Source organism: Opisthorchis viverrini (genome assembly GCF_000715545.1).
Source record: "Opisthorchis viverrini unplaced genomic scaffold opera_v5_122, whole genome shotgun sequence".
Taxonomy (NCBI): Eukaryota; Metazoa; Platyhelminthes; class Trematoda; order Opisthorchiida; family Opisthorchiidae; genus Opisthorchis; species Opisthorchis viverrini.
In genome coordinates this window covers 1,286,920-1,312,494 of record NW_008751780.1, presented here as the reverse complement: position 1 = coordinate 1,312,494, position 25,575 = coordinate 1,286,920, and the positions used below count along the sequence as shown (strand labels likewise).

General features: G+C 41.7%; 1 protein-coding gene across 1 annotated transcript in view; it reads right to left on the bottom strand.

Moving 5' to 3' along the window:
- The window catches only part of T265_13963 (hypothetical protein), a gene marked incomplete at both ends in the record, with an annotated part of 54,189 nt that overhangs the window by 18,300 nt on the left and 10,314 nt on the right, over positions 1-25,575 (bottom strand). The window contains 13 exons of the mRNA XM_009171364.1: positions 4,923-5,291; positions 7,040-7,149; positions 8,577-8,791; positions 10,247-10,473; positions 10,624-10,699; positions 12,444-12,787; positions 13,045-13,217; positions 14,926-15,061; positions 15,212-15,540; positions 18,234-18,417; positions 20,721-20,801; positions 23,427-23,576; positions 24,311-24,520. Coding sequence (XP_009169628.1) covers positions 4,923-5,291; positions 7,040-7,149; positions 8,577-8,791; positions 10,247-10,473; positions 10,624-10,699; positions 12,444-12,787; positions 13,045-13,217; positions 14,926-15,061; positions 15,212-15,540; positions 18,234-18,417; positions 20,721-20,801; positions 23,427-23,576; positions 24,311-24,520 — 2,604 coding nt within the window. The remainder of the gene's footprint in view (positions 1-4,922; positions 5,292-7,039; positions 7,150-8,576; positions 8,792-10,246; positions 10,474-10,623; positions 10,700-12,443; positions 12,788-13,044; positions 13,218-14,925; positions 15,062-15,211; positions 15,541-18,233; positions 18,418-20,720; positions 20,802-23,426; positions 23,577-24,310; positions 24,521-25,575) is intronic.

Genomic DNA, 25,575 nt, shown 5'->3' with positions numbered 1-25,575 from the left:
CTTTCGAAGAAAACGTTCCAAAAGTTTAGCACCAGCGACGATTCCAGTAAAAGTCCTTGAGGAATACCGGAAAATTTTTATCGAATGACAGTAGTTTGGAGAAACAATTGAAAAAGTTGACTTAACTATAAACAAGACAATCCTGTCCTCACACATGTATTATGATTAATTCTGCAAGTCAGATTAGGGTTCATACAAATAAATGTTCCAATTGGTTGACCACCGAAATAACCAAAGAATTGTAATTGTTCTCCCTTTCTAAAGCCAATGCAACGGGATCATCTTAATGAAGAACGCTGTCTGCATGAAAAAGCTGGGCTTCTCACTCACGTGCTGGAAATTTGCTAATATTTTCCGCAACACGAATGAGCATTCGAGCAGCACGTAAATGGTCACCATGTTTTACATGTACCTGAGAAAAAAAAGAAGAGTGAACAGTTACTTGGTTGTGCTTAAGCGCTCTAGAAATGCAATTACTGCGTGCTTTCAACTGCGTGCTTTCAATGCCAAAGGCTGAATGAGTGCTCAGTATTCCTCTTGCTTGACAAGCATTGAATCAAAATGACTGAAACGGATTTCGGAAGGGCTTGGTAAACAATCGGTAGTTATTTGTGCAACGTTTCGCTTTTGACACAAAAGCTTCATCAAGTCAAGTGAACAGGTCACCAAGTTGGCCAGGTTTTAAGGCAGCGGAGAGCTCATCAGTGAAACCTATTCATATTAGCGCACTAGATTAGTTTTGGGTGTCAATTAACGGCACCTGTCGGTTAGTATGGTTGTCAAAATCATGCACTGATTGATTGGAGGAGTTTCAAGTTAATTCTGGTTTGGTTGATTCTTTAATTTTCCACTTTAATGTGCTTCAATTGATGATTCAGTGCTGTTGCTGCTGATAGATTTCGTTGGTCTTTGTGGGGTTGTGAGTGCTCCGACAGTTTAGTTGGGGGATGGGTTGAGTTAAGTGGAATTCGAATGACGACTACTCATTCTTCTTATGACACGTATCAGCTCGACTGATCCCAACCCGTTCTGTACCGCTTGCCAGTTCCACGCTTTCTATTCTGTTAACACTGGGACCCTTGGTGATTTCTACCGCCTCGGCCATCAGTCTCTGTGACGTGGACCGTAATCTCCGCCACAAAACCTCACATTTTATAAATCTAGTTTGTGTCCCGTGTCCAGTGCATGTTCTGCAACTGCCGAGTCGTTTAGTAACGCACGATATTCATCCGCGTTCCTCGGCGGCCTGTTTATTTTCCTCTCATGCTATCCGATTCTGGTATGAAGTTCCCTGGTCGTCTGCCTATATAGACTTGAATGCAGTCGTTACGTTTAATTATATAGGCGCAGTCCCTGGTTCTGTTTTCCGGGAGGCGATGCTTCACTTGCACCAGTGCGGAGCGCACAAAGTTTCCCCTCTGGAATGCTACTCTCATGTTGGCCGCGTTTAGAGTCCTTTGAATGATTTCCAACGTCTCTGGTTTATATAGAAAAACAGGCGTCCGAAGCCATTCTTGTTTGGGTTTCGTCACCAGTACCAGCACCCTTCGTAACTGACGCCTAATCAAACTAGTTGGATAGCCACAACCCGAAGTTTGTTCCTTACTTCAATTTGGGCCGCTGTCCAATAAACTTCTTCCGTGCACGCTTAAACATTGATGAAGCAATGCTAGCGAATACCGATTTCGGATGGGCAGACGAGCAGTTCAAAACTGTCCCAGTGTCAGTTGGTTCCTCCTATACCGTGATCTATTTTCCCGGCCTTGTGTGTCATGCGGTCTAAAATGCCAGTGTACCAGAGGTTGACTTTATCTCCGTACCGAATTTGATGTGTGAACTCAATTCACTCAGATGTAAAACTCACTAAATTGTCTCGTTTCATCATGACCAAAGTATCTTCCATATAACGCCAGAATACCTTCGGTGGGTGAGGGAATCCGGCTAAAACTCTCTGTTCAAATTTGTCCATAAATAGATCTACTGAAACCGCGGAAAATGGAGATCCCATTGCTAGACCTTGTTCGTGGGTGTAAATCACAGTGTCGAAAACAGGAGATTCCGGACGCTTTGCACCACATTATGGTTTGAGGCATTCATTCATCAGGAAGGACGAGGTCGGTCGCATCCCTAGTTTCATGTGACAGCCGACTCAGTTTCGAGTCAAGCATACTATCTTTTTGAGAAATCTGTTTTGCTCGTTTATATTTTGTACCGTACCCTCCATTTAATTCAGCTCGAAATTAGATGGATTATGGGACTTTTTTTCAGTGATCCTTAAATTTTCCCGTTCTATCTGTCATTTATTGTCACAGTTCATCCGGGCTGGTGTGATTCATTGTCTCTGGAGCTATGAACACATTATACGAAACAAAGTGGGGAGAAAACGTTTCTATGTAAATCGACGTTAGCATAATGATAAGATTATACGGCCTCATAAGTGAAATCAGTCCACAAACTGGGGGTATATTTCGGCACAATTTCTTGAATGGTAATGCGGACATGGTGCACCAGACGAAATAACGCCAGTTCAGATTGTTAACAACCAAGTATTTTTCCACATTAGCACTATCAGAACGATCGGTTTGAACCATAAGGGAAAGCACCATTGACAACCAGTCTAGGATACGGGTCATTAGTGCATATCAGAACATTTTAGAAGGGAACATTCCTGTGATAAGGTTTGGTCGAAGGATTAAGCTTTCATGAGGATAGTCAGAGGACAAATGTGAGTGAAGAGAGAAGCACGAGATCCGGGAAAGTTATTTTAGGACCATCAAGAAAACCTCACGTTTCTGGATACGTTTGACTGGATTGCAAGCGTTACACTGATGGTCGTTANAGGCGTCCGAAGCCATTATTGTTTTGGTTTCGTTGCCAGTACAAGCACCCTTCGTAAATGACGCCTAATCAAACTAGTTGGATAGCCACAACCCGAAGTTTGTTCCTTACTTCAAGTTGGGCCGCTGTCCAATAAACTTCTTCCGTGCACGCTTAAACATTGATGAAGCAATACTAGCGAATACCGATTTCGGATGGGCAGACGAGCAGTTCAAAACTGTCCCAGTGTCAGTTGGTTCCTCCTATACCGTGATCTATTTTCCCGGCCTTGTGTGTCATGCGGTCTAAAATGCCAGTGTACCAGAGGTTGACTTTATCTCCGTACCAAATTTGATGTGTGAACTCAATTCACTCAGATGTAAAACTCACTAAATTGTCTCGTTTCATCATGACCAAAGTATCTTCCATATAACGCCAGAATACCTTCGGTGGGTGAGGGAATCCGGCTAAAACTCTCTGTTCAAATTTGTCCATAAATAGATCTACTGAAACCGCGGAAAATGGAGATCCCATTGCTAGACCTTGTTCGTGGGTGTAAATCACAGTGTCGAAAACAGGAGATTCCGGACACTTTGCACCACATTATGGTTTGAGGCATTCATTCATCAGGAAGGACGAGGTCGGTCGCATCCCTAGTTTCATGTGACAGCCGACTCAGTTTCGAGTCAAGCATACTATCTTTTTGAGAAATCTGTTTTGCTCGTTTATATTTTGTACCGTACCCTCCATTTAATTCAGCTCGAAATTAGATGGATTATGGGACTTTTTTTCAGTGATCCTTAAATTTTCCCGTTCTATCTGTCATTTATTGTCACAGTTCATCCGGGCTGGTGTGATTCATTGTCTCTGGAGCTATGAACACATTATACGAAACAAAGTGGGGAGAAAACGTTTCTATGTAAATCGACGTTAGCATAATGATAAGATTATACGGCCTCATAAGTGAAATCAGTCCACAAACTGGGGGTATATTTCGGCACAATTTCTTGAATGGTAATGCGGACATGGTGCACCAGACGAAATAAAGCCAGTTCAGATTGTTAACATCCAAGTATTTTTTCACATTAGCACTATCGGAACGATCGGTTTGAACCATAAGGGAAGGCACCATTGACAACCAGTCTAGGATACGGGTCATTAGTGCATATCAGAACATTTTAGAAGGGAACATTCCTGTGATAAGGTTTGGTCGAAGGATTAAGCTTTCATGAGGATAGTCAGAGGACAAATGTGAGTGAAGAGAGAAGCACGAGATCCGGGAAAGTTATTTTAGGACCATCAAGAAAACCTCACGTTTCTGGATACGTTTGACTGGATTGCAAGCGTTACACTGATGGTCGTTAGCAGTTTGCCGTTAATTCATACGATTTCGTGATATCCCCTTCAGTTCACTAAACAAAATTTGCTCCATCTTTAACAACGTAAGACATCTTATTTATCATGAGTCTTTCGCCAGATAACCAGCCAAACAGCAGAACCCCACTAAGTGACTGTACTCACATTCAATGAAGATATTGGTACGAGTAGCCCAAGAATTGGGCTAATCATATTTGAACTTGCTCCACAGTACATCTTATGAGTTGATGAATTCCACAAACACCATGTTACTCCTCTCCAGTGTAAAAGCTCACCTGTCCAGGCCGTTTGGTAAAGTCAAAAATGATTACCTCTAGAGCCAAATTTGGTTTCCGAACAGTTAATCAGTATTCACTTTCCAATCCGTAGGATGTCACGATTTCCAAATTTTCCAGCCCTGTTGGACCGACGAAGAGCCGAATTTTTCTGTTTTGCTTTGAGTGAAGTGGAATTTTGCTTATCAATCCAGTGGTCGAGTTTGCGGGACCGGGATAAATTAGTCCTAAGGATGTGGTGTACCATCGTATTTACTTCCGCCATTTTTATAGGTAAAGTGTTCCGAAAGTGTGATCAAATATATGTCCAGATTTTCAACGACACTATAGAGAAACAGTATATTTATTCAAATAATTATTCTGCAGTCACTTCATCTACTAACAACCCGTTCTGGTTCCCCAGCAGCTTCGTTTTTATGGATGTCCTCAAATAAAATCTGTCGAAAGCCTCACCTTGGCAAGCACATACGAGTGTAATAAGGCCAAATTGTCGGCCATTTCTGATGGGACTCGTAGGTCACGTTGGCGTAGTTCTTGCACCAAACTAAAAAGCAGGTCATGGGCGCTGCGATAGTTTCCGGCTGTCTGCTCTTCGCGCGCAATAATGACGGCTGTGCGGGCGGCCTCTTTGTATTGTTTGAGTACCATGTAGAGCCTAAATAGATGTCTCGCATCTTTAGGTACTCCATCGGCTTCACCCATCAAGTAAACAATCAGAAAGTGCGTTAGGCGTGTGTCTCCGGCTAGACCAACGGCTTCCAGAGCCAAATCCAGTGCTGGGCTGTTTTCAGAGTAGGGAGCCCGCAAAAGAAGTCCGACGGCCTTTAAGAAAAGCGGGGAAAACAGCAATGAGTATCAAGCAGATAATGGTGTATGTAATAACATCTTGTAACCCAGTGGAACTCGAAGTGGACTGAACTTGCTCTTATAATCAGCACTCACTCGATCGCATTGGAGTTCCATTAGAAGGCTAATAAGATCCCATTTTCTTGGATTACTATTAACTATTAACCCAATTCTTCAAGAGTATGTTGAAAAAGCGAAAATGTAAAAATGGTAACAAATCTCGTGTGGTCGTCTCAGTGCACCAAAACATGTGGGTAAGTCAAGGAAGTGACAAGTTGTTGTAGCGTCTTCTAAGTAGATGTGGTCCTTGGTGGTTGTAGACGCGAATCCCATTGGATATCTCATTTTATCAACCGTATTTTGCGCCAGAAAGCTAGCCGCATATTGGAAAACAACTGATGCTTTGATATAACTTAACTAACTACTGGAACTTGAAAAGTATACAAAAATAACTATATGGTATTTTCATCAAAAACTTTTCTGAAGTAAGTAGCACGTGATTCTGACCTTCCAGTATAAAATATACACCTAAATCACCTTTTCTGAATACCTCTGGCACCAAAGTAAGAAATTTAGGTGTCTCAATTTGCTCTCATATCATGGCTAATCAGCAGTGCTCACACTTCGAAGAACCGAGATTTTAACTTCATTCCCCTGTCATGCGGGGCGAACTGGTAGCCGCGGACCTATCAGGGCATGCCGGATATTCCTAAAATATCACGTCTCAAAGAGCAGGCATAAATGTACGGCCGAAACAGCCACTCAAACGGTGGCCAAAACAGGGCTCTGGATAGGCTGTTTGATGACCGGTCTGAGAGTGCTTGCTGATCAGGGAGTGCTATGAGCATCTAGACAACCAACCACCCACATTTCCCTCACGTGAGCATACGTATGGTTGACTTGGTAACCCTAGAATATGATTCGTCCTTGAAGCTCTTCATTAACCGGACCTCTTAGGAGTCACAATTTATATTCATCACTTATGTCCGGTAAAACGGCAATAGACGTTTTGCTCATCAATCAGGTGACCGAAACACGAACCTAGATGTGCTCTACAAAGAGAGATTTTCCAGGTGGCTGGTTGCGTGTCAGTTGTTCACATACATAAACTTATGTCCGGTAAAGCGGCGATAGACGTTTTCCTCGTCAATCAGGTGACCGAAGCACGAACCTAGATGCGTCTAGAGATGTGCTCTACATAGAGAGATTTTCCAAGTGGCCGGTTGCGTGTCAGATGTTCACATACATAGTGTTTGCACCAACTTCACCAACAGTGAACTTTCTTCGCCAAGTACCACCAATTTATCATTCTAACGCTATTAGTTTACCAGCATGTTTCAGAACTCAGGGGTCATGCCAGTCTTTTTAGAAAAAAAACAGGTAATCAAGACTGGTTAATTCTGTAACTTGATCCATCCTTAGTTGGGAATCACTCAGGACGGATATCAGGATTGATACAGTGGCAGCTATAGATGGTCGATAGATACTGACTTACTCCTATGGGCTCAGTTTTCAGTCATCGTCGGTCAACGCCTTCACCGTGAAGATAGCCTTACATAATAGTCATTACATCAGAAGAAACGGCTGTAATCTGTTCGAAAACTCGGCTTGAAAGTTCAATCCAAAAAGTTTGTATTCTCACAAGATCATCGAAACTGTTTCAAATGAAGATATTCCCTCGAATCCGGAACATCGAATACCAAAATCCATCCAACATTGCTCACTTTTTCGTATTGCTTGGCCAGAAGGTAAAACTTTCCTGCAAGGTACCAGTTCTTCTCGTTTTCAAAATAGCACGCGATGCTCTGGAGTTCGCTGACATTTGCCTCAGGACCTGAAACAATTTGGTAACCACTGATAACTTTCAAGAAACCAGGATTTTGGGAGAAAAATGCTCTTCTTGCTAATTTTTATGTCAAACAATGCGCATACTAATTCGAACAATGATGAATCAAGGTAATTCACTAAAGCAACAGTTACTTTGGAATTTGATGGCGACTTATTGTGCCTTGTTTGATTGTGCGAGTCACGTATCAAATACATTACCTGGAATGAGTCAACTAGTGTTTTCTTCATTCAGCGAAAACGTCAAAATAACTGTTGATGACACCTTGTCCGTTATTAAGTTGACTAATTTTTTGACGTATCCAGAATCAGAGTAGGAGTCAGACGGCCTTGGATGAGGGCACAATTGGTAGTTTGGTGAGGACATTTACATTTTAATCCTGGATGGTGATGTAGATATAGTCCTACTGGGTAACAGCTGAGAGCATATTAAGTAATGTGAAAATAGACCTCCATTCAATGAACTAGGGTGCAATGAATAACTTTTATGTATGTGTAATCTATTGCCTACGTTCACCTTGGTTGCCTCGTACCCCATTATTTTACTGATTTGGTTAAATAAACTAGTTTTCATTCCTATGTATTTTGAATGCAAACACAAGCGAACCGGCATAGCCCCATGGAAACATTTTTCTACAGTTGGAAACGGTACAGTAGTCCTATCTTATTTGCATGGCATGATTTATCGAAATAATTCTGACGCTTCTTATGTATTACCACATACATAGAGAAGGCACCCTTAATGGATCAAATTTAGTCAGATATTTGGTTTTTGTGTGTTTATTAGGAATCTTGGCAATTCGTGCAACGAATAAATTGAAGATATTAGTTCTACTTCTTTAGAATCTAGCGAAAGAAGTCCAAATAAGAGCGTGGCTAATAACAGAGGGAAGTGGAGAAACAGATAAACACCCAAGCATTAAGGTACTACATTAGGTTGCTCTTTTGTTGCAGAAAACGAAGGATTGTGGTTATTCTCACTCAGACATACCTTGGGAATATTTCCATCGATTTTAGCCTTGGACTAGGCTGGAAACAAACATTCATCTTGAAAATATCTGTGAATTCTGTTCCTCTAGTTTACTCCCTAAATTACCAAAATGGCTGCGTTTTTAAAAAGATCAACCACTATTGACGATATCATATTAGGTGGGCGCAGGATGTTGTTTGCATGACTTCAGTTCCCTAATACACCTGCGTGTTACTATAAGAGAACACAGTGCATCCATGTTTCGGGGAGTCAGGAGGCATTTGCATTAGGAGGTGTCACTTTTGCTAATGATCTTGGTGACGATGATAAAGATGGACGCCGATTAATGGTTGACTATACTACTACTACTACTACTACTACTACTACAATACTTGCCAATATATAAAGTCTAGCGCTCAATGGTATCGGGAAGAACACCAACTCACCTATCACTTCAGCATACAGTTCCATTTTTTTGTGCTTCCTCGCCAGCTGAAACGCTTCATCAACGCATTTGGAAAGCACCAAGAAGCGAATAGCAGAAGCATGGTCGTTGATTCGTGTAAAGTACTTTGCAATCATTTTGGCTCCTTCTACACTCTTGGTTTCCTGCACAACACGTACTGCCTCATCTGGATTGCCAAGTTTCTCCAGGTGGAGTCTGTGAAACAGGACAGTAATGTGTGAAAATACGATATGTGAAGGGATTAAACCTTAAAAAATAACAGTGAAAAGAATCTATCGATGATCCTAGAAACAGGTTAGGCGCTCAATCGAGGGCTATGGCGCCATTGCTGTCTGAACAAATAGCTCGAATTTCAAGACGCTAATTCAATGAAAAGTGACGACATCACTTTTGACCTGATGAAAATGTTGGTCATTGTTTTAAAATGATCAGTCTCCCAATGACGTGCTTTCACCTGATTCCGAATTCCTAAAAACCAGTTTGACTTGCGACACAAAGGGTACGCTTTTCCACGCTTCCCCATTTATTCTGTTTGCAGAGCATGCGATAATTGTAACAAGTGGCTGTCAGAGGAGTGTACTTTTTTAAATAGCGCGAAACGTTTAGGAGAGTGAAGTCCGAAGCATTCAGTAGAGGGAAATTAACTTGGTGGAGAAAAGAAGTGAATGCCATGCTCTACAATGAAAACTGTTGTTCACGCTGTTGCTAGCCTTTTATAAAATAGGGCAAGGATGATTCAATTTAAGTAGAGACTAACGAAGTCGGTTGTTAGCCGTTACATATTCTTCTCAGGATGCAATATCAAGTACTTTTGTTGTATGTCCCTCACATCACGAATCAGGAAGATTCGCCATGAAACGCACTGGACTGTTCGTCTGTATCATTTCGTGACAGGTTCTATTATAAAACGTCTTCCAACAGGAAGTTAGAAAACACGCTGAATGAGTGTAGACACAAAGTTGAAGGGTGTATCTTGGCCAAGAACATTTTGGACGGTGACTTCACCAGCCCATCCATTGAGAAGGACTTCCCATGTCATAATTCTACGCGTGAACATAAGATGTGACCCATCACATATCCATCAGTAACGGTCGTACATTCTGAGATATGCCAGTGAGTTCCAACATTCAACATCTTTGGGACACACGAACGGCTTGTGAAAACTGTACTAGACGTTTGACTTGACAACCACTTCTGTCCTATTGTGAAAGTCACAAGAGCAGCTCGCTGACTTCACAGTGATAACCAACCAACTTGTGAATACTGGTGACTCATTGGTTTGACACCTATTTCAACCACTGTTAAGGAGACATTGCAAGTCGAAGTAGAAAAACAACTAGTTTGGGACAACTGTTTCGATAGAACGAATAAAGAAACATCAAAAATATTCGTGTGTACACAGTCTCCAGTATCAACTTGATTATCCAATTCTAACTTGCCATGCAGTTGTTTGAATATTTGGGAAAACTTGGATTAAATGCAAAACCAGTATTTACAGATCCTCATCGAATCCACGGTTTCTAGTCAATCTTAGATAATTTGGCTAGGCATGTGGGTGTTTCTTAGACAATACAGGCTCAGTGTTCCTTAAGCTAGCCTTATATCTGTTTTATTTATGTGCACGCTTCGGGAAGCTGTGAATACTCTCACCTGGCAACTGAATCCCAGTCATGAGCGGCTTCGTAAGCAACAACCGCTTCTTTGTATGCCCCGTCGGCCTCACGTGCCTTCGCATATTGCAGCTGCAAACGAGGCGCGTTTGCCACACGTCGCAACAAATCACCAGCTCGTCGGAAGTTCTTACAACGCAGGTAGACCGTAATGGCTGCCTCATAACATGCCGCCGTTTCATAAAGGCTTGCGGCTTCTTGCCATTGCTGACAAGAGAGACGGAGAAGTGGATCGGCATGATCATACAAAAACCGTTAACCGGCATATTCCCGGCTCAACAAATCACTATGACTAAATTCACTCACCCAGATTTGGTAACGCCAACATACTACGATTTTTACTTTGGAGTCACATACCTTTGTTTGTTCAAGGATATCCGCACATTCCTTCTGAAGCGCAGCGTTTCCACTTTCTTTGGCAAGCTGCACCCCACTGGAAAAATAGTGAACAAATTAGTTTGGTCCTTCATCAAAGCGGTCATGACGACAGCAAAAGGATAGAAACTTGGTCGGCCAGAAACTGAGACAAATTGGTACTTTAAACTGTTGTTTCGCAAATGGCAAAGATTTCTGTACATTATTCTCCTGTTCGGATGCACCAAGAAATCTCTAAAGCAAAGTTAAATTTTTCTGCAATTGCTGCTACCTTGTTCCATTACTCACGTGCAAGAGTTCAGCTGGTATACAGCGCAAAAGTTGTAACGGACTTTTTGATCACCCCTTAGTTGACCAAAACTGAGGAACCAGAAGTCACGTGCAGATGCCTATGTTGCTTCTGTACAATATGTCGTCTGACTTCTTTCGTTCTGTATCCGGAACTTGTGCTCTCATTCCAATTTGTGGGCGGACCGTAATATGTTTTACTTGTAGATAGTTAGAAGCTTTACAAAACCACAGTACTACTGAATGAAGATGGTAAGATAAGCTCACTGATCGGCACGACCAAGAAAGGTACTGGAGAATCCTTAGGACAAATAGATTCCTCGTTTAAGTGAATTGTGAATCTCCCATTTGTGACGCTGATTCAGCTGGTTCATATCCGCTTGTTTCAACATATCCACTAAGAGAAATCGCCCCACTAGGACAAAAAACACCAATGAGATGTGTATTTCCACACCGAAGCACAATTTTCCGAAGATAAAAAAGTGGATTAATACTATGATCATCATACGATTGTGCCATTACGAAGGTGGTTATGTCGATTCACCTACTTTACTAATTAGCCAGATCAGCAAATTCAGAATGTCCTAGTGCGGAAATATTTCCACCGCACTTGTATGAGACGTTCGGATACAAGTTTCCTCTGAATCAAAGTTTTGCAATGGCAGCGATCTACGTTAAGAGTTGAACTTAACTTCACCGATTCACTTAAATTCGTTGTATATTCACAGCATCGTCTCACTGGAGGCAGGTTGGTGTGGGTACAATTATACAGCTGTTTTAAATTTGCAAGAAAATCTAGTCCCAAAAGCTTAAAGCAAAACTGTAATGTGCATTAGCATTTCATTCGAATGATTAATCGATCGTATGAATAAAGCATACGTTGACAATGCAGCAAGTCGAACGTTCGAAATTCAGCTCTGCGCTTGTCGCTCTTTATTTTGTAAAGCTTTAGGACTTTGTAATAATTTACCGGAGTTGCTCCAATTGCTGACAAGTTGTTGAACAGACTTACAACTTTGAGTCGACTGTGACGGTCTTAAGAAGAAAATCGGCAGACTTCTCAGATTAACCAAATGTAGCTACTATAAATGGCTGGAAAATACTGGCTTACTATCAACGAACCGATTTCTCTGGACGATCATTCGATCTTAGTTAAATCCTGTTTTTCAACGCCGCATTCTAGCTTGATTTTGTCATATTCCAATCCTTTTCCTACAAGATTAGCAACAACAAGCACATTTCACACTGTCAATGGGCTGCAAGCGCAAAACAAGATTTGCAAAAAAGTTCTTTGTGATTGGTTACGTTTATTGGGTCCGGCTCTACGAGTCTGCAGCCCTGGATTCGCCTACCGTCAAGTATTCTGACCACAAAACAAGACATTCCGTAGAGTAACTATTTCAAATGAAAGAAGTCACTGAAAATCAAATGAGGCTGGTTTAGTTGCATCTGCTTAAGTTCCCACTGGAATTCATATAACTTGTCCTGATTCGCAATTGAATCACCTAACTTACCGCTTCCAGTCACCAAGTCGAATAGCATTTCGTGCAATTCCCGCGTTGCACAGCATAATATGTTCTTGCCAAAACGCTTCATCCTTCTGACGGAAGACATTTTCTGACTCTAGAATATTCAATGCATCTCCGCTATTAGCTTCCAGGCGGTCACTGTCAGTATTCACAAGATCGTTAAGATCAACCGGGGTAAGCGCTCGTTCGAAATGCATCAGTGCGTTGACATAGTCTCCAAGACATTCCATTTCGACGGCGTATTCGCGGCATATCTCGGGAATTTCTTGTGGCGCCAAGGAGCGAGCCAGTTGAAGCGCGGCCTCCCAGTGGAGAAGATCACGGCGCATCTAGAACAGGTTACCGGTTGATTAATCTCAAAAATGTGTTGTAATTATCACTTTTATAATAAACCTGCATCAAGTGCATAAGTTTTGGAAGATAATTTTGATAAAATAAAGGGAGACAATAGATAGTTCACTATATTTATGCTAAAAATATCGGTCGATATGAAAAGTTTTATTCTGTTAGATTAGACTGATCGTGAGCAACTAATTAACCTTTGTTGGACACATATTTCAGAATTATGAAGGGAAAAGTCACAAACCTCAAGGGCAGCATGTGGTTTTGATGACGCCAAAAACAATTGCTCAGCCTCGTCAAATTCCTTTAAAATCATTGCCACGTAACCGGCCAGTAAGTATGCATCTTCAATAGACTGAATACGCCGTATCGATAGGACCAGTCCGGGATTGTTGCTCCGTCGAAAACATCGAACAGCTATATCAAACGTGAACGCGGTTGGTAAGTTTCGATACGTTCCAGAAAGAAAGCACACCAGAGGGTTCAGCAAAACAATAGGTTTAAAATTATTTAGGCGATCTTATCTTGCGGTGAACAGTTGCTAGCAGGTTCGCTATTAGTGTCAGATTACAAGGTCAAACTCCTTGAGAAAACAGTTGATATGGAAGGCTAGTAGCTTGCAAGAGGTTAGCGCGATGACTTTGTCTCATTTGTAGTGTGTGTTGAGGCATATTTGGACAATTTTTGAAGACGGAAGTTTGTTGCGTCTGAGTTAAATTCTGAAAAATGTTTTCCTCAAAAAAGCGAGCCCAGAAATAAGGGTTAACCTATGCGTATCCTGGCGTTTGTCACACCTTGATCGATGGATCTTCTAGCCCTAACTCAGAAGATTGAGGACCAAACATTTTTATGAAACACAGGGTTCATTCAACTTAACTGTGTTGTTTAAGGGGATCCTAGAGTAGCTCTCAGTTGACTGGCGTTTAGTCGATATGCTTGCCTGTCATTCACTAGTTTTATTTTGAATTCGTATACCGTATACCGTTCTGACTTGCCTGTTTGATCAGCTGGACGCCTTAAGATTTTGGTTGTTTGCTTTCTTTGATTGAGCTGTTTCCAAATGATGTTGTGTTGTGGTCTGCTTTCCTGGATCCTGACCGATTCATGGGGTGCTTTTCCACCTTGCAAAGTTTCCCTTTTTCTACTACAATGCGCTCTAATTTGCCATGTAACGCCATCGAATTGTCACACAGTGGAAAAATAATCAGTCATGCAACTTGCTGTTCCACTGAGCTGCTCATTATGTTCAGAATCAGTTGAATATTCAGTTATCTAGAAAATATCCATTCCCCTAGCTTACGCATGGTCAGTGTTTGTTTAACGTAGTGTGTGTAAGGGAAAGTATTACCACTAAACATAAGTTCTGATTTTTGGAGGATTTGGATGTATTCAAAAAGATATTTGTCAGCAAATTTTAACATTGCGGCGATATAGAACGGCTCATACTTTCATTCTTTCAGGCTCAAATATAGGGAACACACTACTGGGGATAAAGCAAGCATTGAGTACATGATGGAGACTTTCCAATAAGGCTCCCCCGTCCCATGAGATCATTGTAGGAACATAAGGTATTATTTCATCTCAGGTGACTCTTACAAAAGGAGCGCCGTTCTTTATCCGAAGTTACGTTGAAGATAGTCTCAATTAATAATGCGTCAGAGGACTACGCAAAACATATGATCTTTATACTACTTCGCAGACAAATTTAAAAATAGGGGTAGTATAAGAAAATAATGCTGGATAGGGACACTGGGGCACTTCAGACAGAAAATTAGGAACAGGGGGAAGATTTGCTACGCCGTGAAATTAAAGTCCAAGTTTACGTGACACGAAATTGTTTGTCCTTACTTTCGACTATTACCCGCCAGAAAGTGGCAGCCAAGGCACCCAGAAACAGAGAGGATTCTAGCAATTTCAGATGTAGGAAATTTGAATACCCATTTCCTTTGTTCCATTTATGACCTATGTGGCGGATGGGCTGAGGGGGACAAACTGGATATCTTGTGAGTGCGAACAGTTTCTCACGTTGAAAGATAATATCACAAAATTAAAGACAATTTGCTTGTTTTGAAAGGTGCGCACTGGCTGCGTGTGTTCAAGACCAAACGATTAACTCGACACTCACCCAAATTGAAATGCATGACCCTTAGGCAAGCCATGCCCAACTGATTCCACGTCCGCTGATTATCCAGACGATCTGCAAATATACAGGCGTCCTCAAAACATCCCACCCGCAAGGCCTGCTCAAACGAAGATTGTAGCTGCGAAGGTATGAAAGATACGAAAAGATACCGGCACGATTCGTAGGAATGTAATCCTAAACCTCAGAGTCCGTTCAGGTAAACAATTTATTAGCGGCAACATTCCATGAAAATCTAGTTAGTTCAAAGTGACTGGCATAAATTACTTACCTCAGTCGGATTGAGTTTTCCTATGTCTATATTGGACTGATCACGTTTCCCACTCCTTTTTCTAGGAACACTAGATTTCCTTTCCGGCTGTTCTGGTCCATCCCCAATGGGTGGTGGGGACAAAGCAGGTTCTTTCACTACCTCTTGAGAATCATGTGCGCTGGAAGTTTGATTAGAGCTTGTGAGATAGAGCCGAAAAGAGTGTGTTGCCAGAGTTTGGAGGACCAGCCGACCATTTGAGTTGAGGAAACACATTTCACCAGAACAAACGGCAAGCGGAACGTGTCCATAGGGAACACGTGTGACACCAACTGCCCTACAGCGTTCAACTGTGAAGTATGACAAGAAAAATTTTAGGTGCAGTCTCGACAGTCGAAAAATCCATGACTTAGGCATAGCTCACAGCATTGACAAACAGCATAACGACAGGAAGTTTGGGTTAGCGTACGGCACCTTATGTGGCAACCTGATGTGTGATCCTGTTAGTAGATGGAAAGTTAAGAATTGGGGACAGAAAGTATCCGTGAAATTCAGAAAAACATACGGTCTGACAAAGTAAACTTAATTTCCGTGATTTTCATCAAGCCAGGACATTACGAAATTGTGAGAAAGCGTACAGTATAGGCACTTGTTAGATGACACAGAATTTTGGAGAAAAGTGGATAAAGAGGTATCCAGCTTCACCCAGACAAGAAATGATTAGGTCATTGCCGATTTCGCAGGCGCAGTTGGACTGACCGCTGGCCAATGCTGTTTCAAAAATAATGTTAACTTCCTCCGAATACAGCTCGGTCAGTTATATTACCAATTTCAACGGCCTCAGCAACCTATAACTTATAACGACCCGGATAAAGCTCTCACCATTCAATCTGAAAGTCTCTAGATGGCACAGGAGGCCATCGTTTATCTGCAGCATGACCAGTCTCAACCACAGGTTGTCCTTGGGCCTGTTCTCCTGTTCCATATCTCAGTGAAATGCTCTTGTGTTCCCGTATCCCTTATTGTAGTGTACTATTTATAAGACCTACGTACAATACTACACGCGAAAATACGTATATGAACACGCAAAGCTGGTGGTAAATGTTGACAGCTTGTCTTTTAGCTGGAATCTGATTGTGTCGGTGGGACTAAAATTCAGGCGTAGATTAGCGGCTTGTAATGGTAAAACTACCTAATCTGTCTTATTTACATGGACGACTGAGTTAGGCGTGTCACTGTTTGGTGGAATGCTTTGAGCGTCTTAGTTTGTCCCACTGCGTGGTTTTGCTATACTCCTTTGTGGACAACCATTTTACCGCAGGATTCTACCAAGAACCGTGGTTAATTCGGCAGGCAGCTGCTGAAACAAGGTAAACAGTTAGATGTCGTATGCTCCTTTTCTGTTTTAGTAAGAAAAAACTGTCGAACTGAATATACTGTTTCGTAAATGTCTACGTTCTTTTACGCTGTACTTTGCTGTGAGCACTTCCGTCTTTTTGCGTATATCGAATGTTGATACGTAATGAGCCAAAGGACTGCAAAAGAGAAAGAGTTGATAACATCTTTCGAAATCATCGAAATATTTTTACGCGGTGATAGCAGAGTGTTAACACTTAGATTTGGAAACCAGAAGACAACGTTTGGTTCTATTCAGTAGAAAATATATCGGAATGTTCAATTATTTCGGCACGCGTCACTGCTAAAGCCGAACTGGACGTTTCAGGTGCACAGGCGTAACTGGCGAGAATTTGTAAAGCTGAGCGCTATCCAGTTAAGTTGCGGAAGACATTCAAGAAAGAAATAACAAAGGAATAACGTTGAGTTGCTAACAATGGAATTCTAGAAGAAACTTTCTTGTTAACAACCGTTCGTTCGTTTGAGACGCCTATCAACCGTGGGGAAGGACCACAAACTCGGATCGACTCGGGTGGCGGAATCCACCTGCTGGAATATTTAAATTATGTGATCATCCGAGACTTTCTATAAAGAAAACTGGTGTCCAGGTATGTGGACAGAACATCACAGTTAACATCACAAGAGGATGGACGGAACCAAGAAAAGGTTGCGATTCGGTCTGTTTCATACCCGTGCACCTATTAAGTTATCAATGCATCAGTTTCCCGTTTCAATTTGACACACACCAGAAGTATCCACCAGCAACATCCAGAAAAATGTGCTGACGAACTGTTGTGATATAGATTAAATACATGCTCCCAATAAAGACCTAAACACTGAGAATTTATAAGTATCACTAATGTCAAATAATAATAAAGTATAAGAACAAATAATAAGACCCCAATATAAATAATCTGTTTCAAGTTCAAGACGCAAAGTGTCACTCTGTGTGTAGCCCTAGACCTCGGAAGCGAAGTGCTGTACGGCAGCTGTCTCAGTGAAATCACTGATGACTTTAAATCTGTTTAAAATAATAAGATCCGGGATTTTATCAGTCACCGTACTTGCTTCAATTCACAAAAGAGCTATTTACTGAATTATTACCACAGTGAAATTATTTAATAGGTGTATTTATTAGATTTAACCAACCATTTGGTTACGGTGGCCTCGACTGTTGTCAGCGGAAAACCGTTTCTATTCCTTCATTTGCAATTATCTATGCATATTTTATACATATTATATATATATATATATATTATATATTTATATTTCAAGTGAATTTTCTTCTCATGTACATATACAGAGTGAGCAAAACGCGCGTGTATGCCATATTGACTACACTGGATAAGATGCTGTGCATTGTCTACTTTGTAATCTTTGAGCGGTTTAAACCAAGTCCTATGATATCAGTCACGGAGTTCGTGTCGAGAGGGTCGGATACAAAATGCAAGCAGTTCCTGCTCTAACTATTGCAGTGTGCACAAATCGGAAAAATGTAAACCGTAGATTTACTCAGAACGAAAAGGGAACTCATATGGTGTCACATGAGCCACAAAAGATGATTAAGTTTTTGCAGTAACAAAAGACAAAAACGGCAACCAACCACAATGAGAGGAGGAGAAGTAAAAATGCGGCAGTTTACGCTCACAGATCGATTGGTGAAAATTAGCAACTTTCGGTAGCCCTGGCTGGAGACAAGCCGTTTGCTTGCTAGCCGAATGAAGTCCTGTATGGGTGTCCCCACTTAAACTTCCAGCTCGGATAAGCAAGTGGCCGTTGGCAAAACAACGATAGACAGTCATGCGAGTATCGTCACAGGCAACGAGCAGCGGCTGAGATAAGAGAAGCGGGGTGTAGAGATGCGGTGTGCAGTGCGCCATGCATATTGTGAAGTGCAGAGCAACAGTGAAATCCGGCAAGAACTCACCCAGTGAGGAATAAGTGAAGTAAATATACTCAAAAGAATTCCTGTCCTTTACGGCAAATAATCTGCGCACCTGGTATCATTGAATAGTTTAAATCAAAGAAACTGCACTCAATCAGAAAGCATATACCAATGGTTTCCAGTAGGTATAATTGGAAGTACCGAATCAATGGGGATAAATCAGAATGCAAGACACCGGAAGTTTGTGGTTGGATTCACAAATATGTATCAATCGAGCTAAACCAAAAACTGGTGAGGTTGTCAACGTAGACGAAGTTTAACAGTTGATCTGTCTCCTCGGGGATGGATCTAAGAGCTTTATTCATGAAACATTGTTTTGTTTTCCAGCATTTTCTAGCATTCAGCCCTTAGTTTTTACAAATTTACGATATCGATTCTTGAGGGGGTAATCATAGCGTGTATGGCAAGAACAAAATGAAGTTTGACGAAAGGAAGGTGATGAGGGACGACTGAGGTACTTTTCATATTGAGACGATCCGTGTTCATTTTTCCTCTCTCAATTCGGGTTTTCATCTGCACAACAGCCTTTTTTGTATTATCACTGGAGAAGCAAAACAATCACGCTTTATCAGACTTAAACGGGATGTTGTAGTATGTTTATTGAATGTGTGGATTAGCGAAATACACTCATTCGAAAACTAATTTGGTTTTCCGAGATACTCATCTAGAACCCAGCTGAGTCTCTCATTTATGATGTCTGAGGTAGAACATAAGGTTTACGGAAGCTCGGGAACTGCGCCTAACCGATGAGCCCAAGAAAGACGAAACCGGTCGTGGGCTGTCGAAGAATTTTCAGCACCCTTATGAGTAGTGCACTATGTCTACACAATGGATGGTCTCCTTCGGACGATGTGTAGTGCAGTGTAATATAAAATTTCTAACGGGATTCCTGTTATTGATCGCCGTATTATAACTACCGATCGAATTTGAGGTTGATCTTTTGCACAGATTCTATGAGGATCTTTGGGTCATTGTAAGCGGGTTTTCGTGATCGCCTCTGGACCAACACAATGAAAACGGGCCAAAGCTGCTATGTGGTGATTGCACGGTAACTCAGAAGCGATGCACAGCAGGAAACCAGAGGCCAAGGTAAGCTTAGACCTTCGAACACGATCGGTTGTTCGGTCGAACAATTCCATTGTTTAACTCAAGAATTGTATTGTATGAACCCTGATCCAAGTAAAAAGGGTGGCCGAATCATTACCCTTTTACTAAAAAATTCTAGGCCTTTGATTTAACGTACCTCACATTCCACGGTGGTCTACCTGAACTACACAAAGTGTCTTACTGGTTCAAAGAGCTCAAAAGTAACAGGAAAGAGGATAACTCAACGAACAATGTGGTTGATTACGTGGTCCATTGCAATGCGAATCCGAAAGGCAAATAAAGCAAGATGCCCGTCATTCAAGTGAATCAACTTGGTATTTAATTTATCAGAGTGCAATTGACTAAGGCAGTAGCTGTGCCAAGAGATAAAGCAAAACGATCAGATCTTGAAAATTTAAGAGAACAGTGAGCACCACGGAGGTGGTGTATCTGATGGCGCAGCCCAGAAACTTGTAGATACAAAGTCGGGTGCAAATGCCTGATAAATTGACCTTCATCGTGTCGAGCCGCGAGGCGCTTGTGTCATTTAGCAAAAAATATGAAGTTACCGGTCTTTGGTCCTCGTCATGTAGTTTAGGGAATGCCTGGTAATCCACACCGCGGTTGTTCGTACACGAACGAAAGTTTCGCAGTCAATTACTGCAAGCTGTCTTATTGGTCAGTTTTCGCAGCACAGTTGCTCAGTTCACTCAAAGTAAGCATTGCAGTGGAGGCAAAGAAAGTGGTTTACAACTCGCCCGCTTAACTAAATGGGATAAGTTGAATGGGATGAAGCAAATCCATTACGGGTAAGGCTTTGCAGACTTGAGCTGACATCATTACTTGAACAACGACACCAGCCAATGAGCTGTAATTTTGGGGATATTTTTTGTGCTGCCAGCATACATTCCCCTATGAGTCTTCTGTATAACATAGGTCTTGTGAATACTTACATTACTTACATTGAATAACTCAGCTTCTACTTGTGTCACTTCCCCTAAAGATGTAGGAACGCAAGCGTATTCACCTGATTCTAATTCAAACCTAATAAAAACTGGCTAGTAACCTCGGGCTTATGTGTCTCTTGAGGCCACGTCAACTTACATTTTCTTTTTCACCGAGATCCCAAAGTATACGTGTAATGGAAGCAGGAAAGTCAGGCAGTTCGATCGCATTGTTCATCAACTATAATAGAGACAACAGAAACGGGGTGTTTCGGGCTGCGTATGTATAAAACCCCTTAGGATGTTTCGAAAGGAACAAGAACTAACCAGACAAGGTAACTTTAAAATGAAATCCGAGAAGATAAACCATACTGCAGAGACCTCTACTACGTTGTACTTTCAAGTTCAGTTTCAAGAAAGAGTATTTTCATATCAGAAAATGACATCTCGGAAATAATTTTTTCCACGAAAACGAGGGGCTGTATTCATCATGCACAGATCAGCACCGCTCACAATTAGTTCAGCATAGTCCATAGTTGTCGCTCCTTACCTAAAAAGTTATATAGTGGACTTTCTCAATAAATAACACCTAATACTAACAGCCGTGTCGCTCATCTCTGGGGGGAAGGAATATGGTTACCACTAACAACACCCGAATCAGCCAGAAATATCGGAATGTCGAAGTTGAAACTTTATTTTTTCGTAGACACAGTCTCAGAGAGCACTCAAAACGTGTTTTTCAGCTCAAGTTCTTGCTTGTCAACTAAATTTCTTTTTATTTCCCCTGAATTTTTCATTGCCGCATCCCGTACATTGTTTGGTGAACGTTTACACCACAGGAGGAATTCTTTGTGCTGGAGTGGCATCAGTTAGGCTAGTTCATTTTGAAATACGCACAACCAAACGAAGCTTAAGACAGTTTCCACAAGCTTCATACATCTGGAAGTTTTTCATTCATCTGAGGAGGGAAAAATGGGCTACAAGACTCACGATATTGTTGCCTGGTTTCGCTTATAAAAGAGGCCAATTTCATTTGAAACGTTATATTAGAACGCTAATGGCGCCTGACCATGTCATACTGCTATTTCCTATCTTACTGCTCATGACAAGCTGCAGGTCTTCAGTCCATGACATAATCAGTGCCGGCTATTACTGCGCTTGTCTACACACACGTCCGGAATCTCTGAATGGGTCTTTGCACTACTAATGCAGGTTGCGACTGTATTTAAAGCTGGAAACCTGGATTGTGTTGGCCGCCATCCGTTACATCCAGAATTTGTCTTCGGAAACCAAGCTAAAGGCAGCTGAGTAACAAAGCGCCTATCATGTTTCAGATGCCAAAAAAGCAAATATACCAAGGGACACCCTACAAAACGATTACGCCAGCTGGATGAGGCGGTGTGGCCGTATATTTAACGTCGCACACCTTCATCTAACAGTAGCGATCTACCCGGATTTCAAACAAAGTATGAGCGACTAGCTAGCTCGCAATGTGCCCTATGCACACCTAATTATCTGCTTGCTTCCGAGTGGCTTGTTTGACCGGTCGGGTGACTAGAAAGTTATTAAATATCTGAAAGGGCTGCGAAACCCAATAACTGTTCGCTGTGGGAAAATCTGGCAGCTATAGGTCACTAAGTACTTACTGCCGCTGCACTTAATAATATCTGCGTGATTGGTCACCACAGAGGTTGTGACTACCAGGAATGAGATACCTATGTTGCGAATTCGAGGACGTTTGATGCCAGAGCTCTGTTTACAACAGGGTTTAAGCAATTCCACCTCAATATTATTAAGATACTACGAGTAGACCAGCCAAGCTGAGCAAGCCTGACTATCGACCGGACCCGGACAATCTAAATCTCCACTATGTCGTTCGTCGGTCTACTGACTCATAAGTGACCCATTTTGATTACGCGAATATCAGTGTGTTTACTGGATTCAAATCCTTTTTGCTTATAAAAGAGAATCGTCAACCCACTTGTGAATACAGCTCGGTTGATTTTGTATTCAGATAATGAATTTAGCTCCGCATCAATGAGGGTCGGTCGCCGTTGGCCCATCACCCAGGATCAACTCAATACTACGATTATATAGCCCTTGGTATAACATGTCAAAAGCCCGAAAGCTCGTCGCTTAACCTAGCATGGAGAATATTGAACAAAAATAGTCTCTCCAAACGGACCAAAGAAACTGGTGCATTTTCAGGTCAAAATAGCCTCATTATTATAAACAAAAACATATGACATAGAGATGAATGGGCTATTTTCCACAGGAATCCGTTTCCAATGGCTTCTTGAAACCTATTCCAAGATACACGCCTTATGAATAGACATACTTCAAAGGCCGGCAAAAAGCGATCTACTCTGAAAGGGCATTTTGTACTGGAATATGCTTCGAGGGACCCACCAAAGGGTGTCTCTTACTGAGCTTGAGATGGTTGAGTGAGTAACACTCAAAACTACTGACTGCCGTGGTAGAACCCAACACGGGCATCTCAGATACACCTGTGTAGACTTGAAACAACTGACCAACAACTGTATCATAAAGAAATGCAGGACAACTCGGTGCACAGTTTTTGCATCCAGGCATTTGTTGAGAAGGGCATTCGAGTTTCTGGGCACCTTGTTGGTCTTTGTGTGGATTTTGGTGACCGGTCTCCCAAAAGGTAATAAATCCGAGCCGAATTCTATGAGAGCTTTCGAAGTGGTCAAGGTGTGAGGTATTCCCTGCTGAAATGTTATCTTGGGTCACTTTGACAAGGTAAGCTTGCAGTAACATGTATTGTTTTTCGAATGAAAATTTTTGTAAATATTACACCAAAAGCACAAACACAAAAACACACACTAGCGTGCCTGAAACTTACTGGGTTATAAATGAACGCACCGCCAACATCGTCGATGACAGCTACTCGTGTACTGCTGGGTGAGGTAAAGAGGGAAACGATCGAACGAGAATGATGAAACTCGTCCAGGTGGACCCAGTCGTCGAGATGAAAGTAGAATAGGTGACCCGTCTAAAAATAGGGGATAGAAAATGAACGCTAGGTGGTGATCACCGCGATCACGAAACCGGATATCGCTAAATACACACAAATCACGGTGGCATAGTAGAATTTTTCGCTTGATTAAGCATAGAGATAGATAAGTTGAAATCAACATTTTACCAGCAGACTCCGTCTAGATTTCTCAATAATAGTTAAAAGTGTGGAAAAAATGCGAAGTGATTTAGTTAGTTATTTTGTTTTGCAAAGATGTGCTCAGTGTCTAAGACCATGGACTTGACTTGTCCACTTATCGCGGAGTGATACTTTTGATTTTTGATGCACCACATAAGGCCAGGACAGTGAAACTCATTTATCTGCTAGCCCGATTCCATCTTCTTTGGCAGTTCGTTGGAGGTCATAAACAATAGCAGAGCACGGTTCACTAAACCAATCAATCTTTTCTGATTTCTCATATCTAACGGTACTTTTCCCGAACAGGTTTAGCATAAACACTTCTCTTCTGACAAAAGGGTATGTTGTTAAAGTGTGCAAAGTGCTGAGATCAGTTTTAACCAAGTATCGTGCAATTTGGGAAAAACAGACGAAAGATCATTTCACTTTTACCGAGGTTCTTTAAGAAAATCAGTAAAATGCAAAGAGATTCCCGTGACAATACGTAAGCGTTCATAGGCTCATACACTCTCTGTAATAGTCCACGTTAAGTGAAGCAAACCGCTAGAGTAAGAAAAGGATTAGTAACTCACGCTTGTACCATAAATCAGAAAGTTCTCCGTCAACTGAAAGGCAGTAACCATACCAACTTCCAGTTTTGGGTCGGGAAATATGCACTGCTTCTTTGCGAACTCGTCGTTTCCGCTTTCAGTCAGAAGATACTTTTGAGATTCCTCCTTGTTTTTAGTACTTTCTTTCGTTGGGAACAACTTGGGGTCAATCTGCCGAAACAGACAAATAATCTACGGTAACTTGTAACAAACCGCACAATCAGATATATCTAAGATATCTACTTTGGAATATGGACGTGTTCTCAGTTTCACTAATATTAACGGAACAAAAGTGCCTAAAATCCTTTCAGGCCTGGCGCAAATTCTATTGTGCGTAAAACATTCTACAAGCACAGAGACTACAGTGTTGATTGCGAGATCACCTTCGTGATTATACCGCCTGCCTTATTGGGTGTTTTGTAGAAGTCCATCCAAGGGTAGTCATAAGTTTCCTTGCACCAGCTGTGCGTATATCCATAAAGGTCCATAAAGGTCATGAGGATCCTACTGTGGAATAAGCTGATAATTTTTCCACCAGGAATAACGGGAACGGTGGATACCTTCGGAACTCAGAAGTTTCACCTGGTGCTAAACGCCAACAAGCTCACAAAATGGAGGATTCGTGTCATGTTATTTTTAAACTAGCGAATAATAAACACTGTAAGGATGAAAAATAAAACATTCTTCAGATAAGTCGTAATTCGGGGAGCTGGTCAACATGTGACCATCTAATGTGGATGCATTGATTGGAAAACGAGTGACTCTATACCCTGTGCAAGCTATAGTTGATCACTCTGGTGTTCAGTCGCACGTATCGTGAGGTCATGGATACTAAACCGCCAAGTCTTCTGAGCTGTGCACTTTTGAGTATTACCAAATAGGATGAAGTTGCTGTACAGTGGTTTTCGGAATTTCAGCATAGATTGGCTTTACCTAGAGGTCGAAATGTATTGGTGATCATACCAAGTCTTCGTAGCAACAACTGACTAAAGACTACTCACAATGCGAAATCGTCTGTTTAGTGCACCCAGTAAGCAAAAGCAGTTTTACGCAGGCTACGTGAAAGGTGTTGAGTTCGTCTGCAAGTGCGTGATTCTTCTCTGGGCTTTGTCACGGGGAGATAGTGATGTCTGTCTAGTTAGAAGTTGCTTGCTTGGAAACCCAGGTAGGTTAATGAAAACAAACCAAGTGTCGTGTTGATCGCGCACAAATGCTATGAAAAGCAAACAGTTATCAATCGTCCGCTT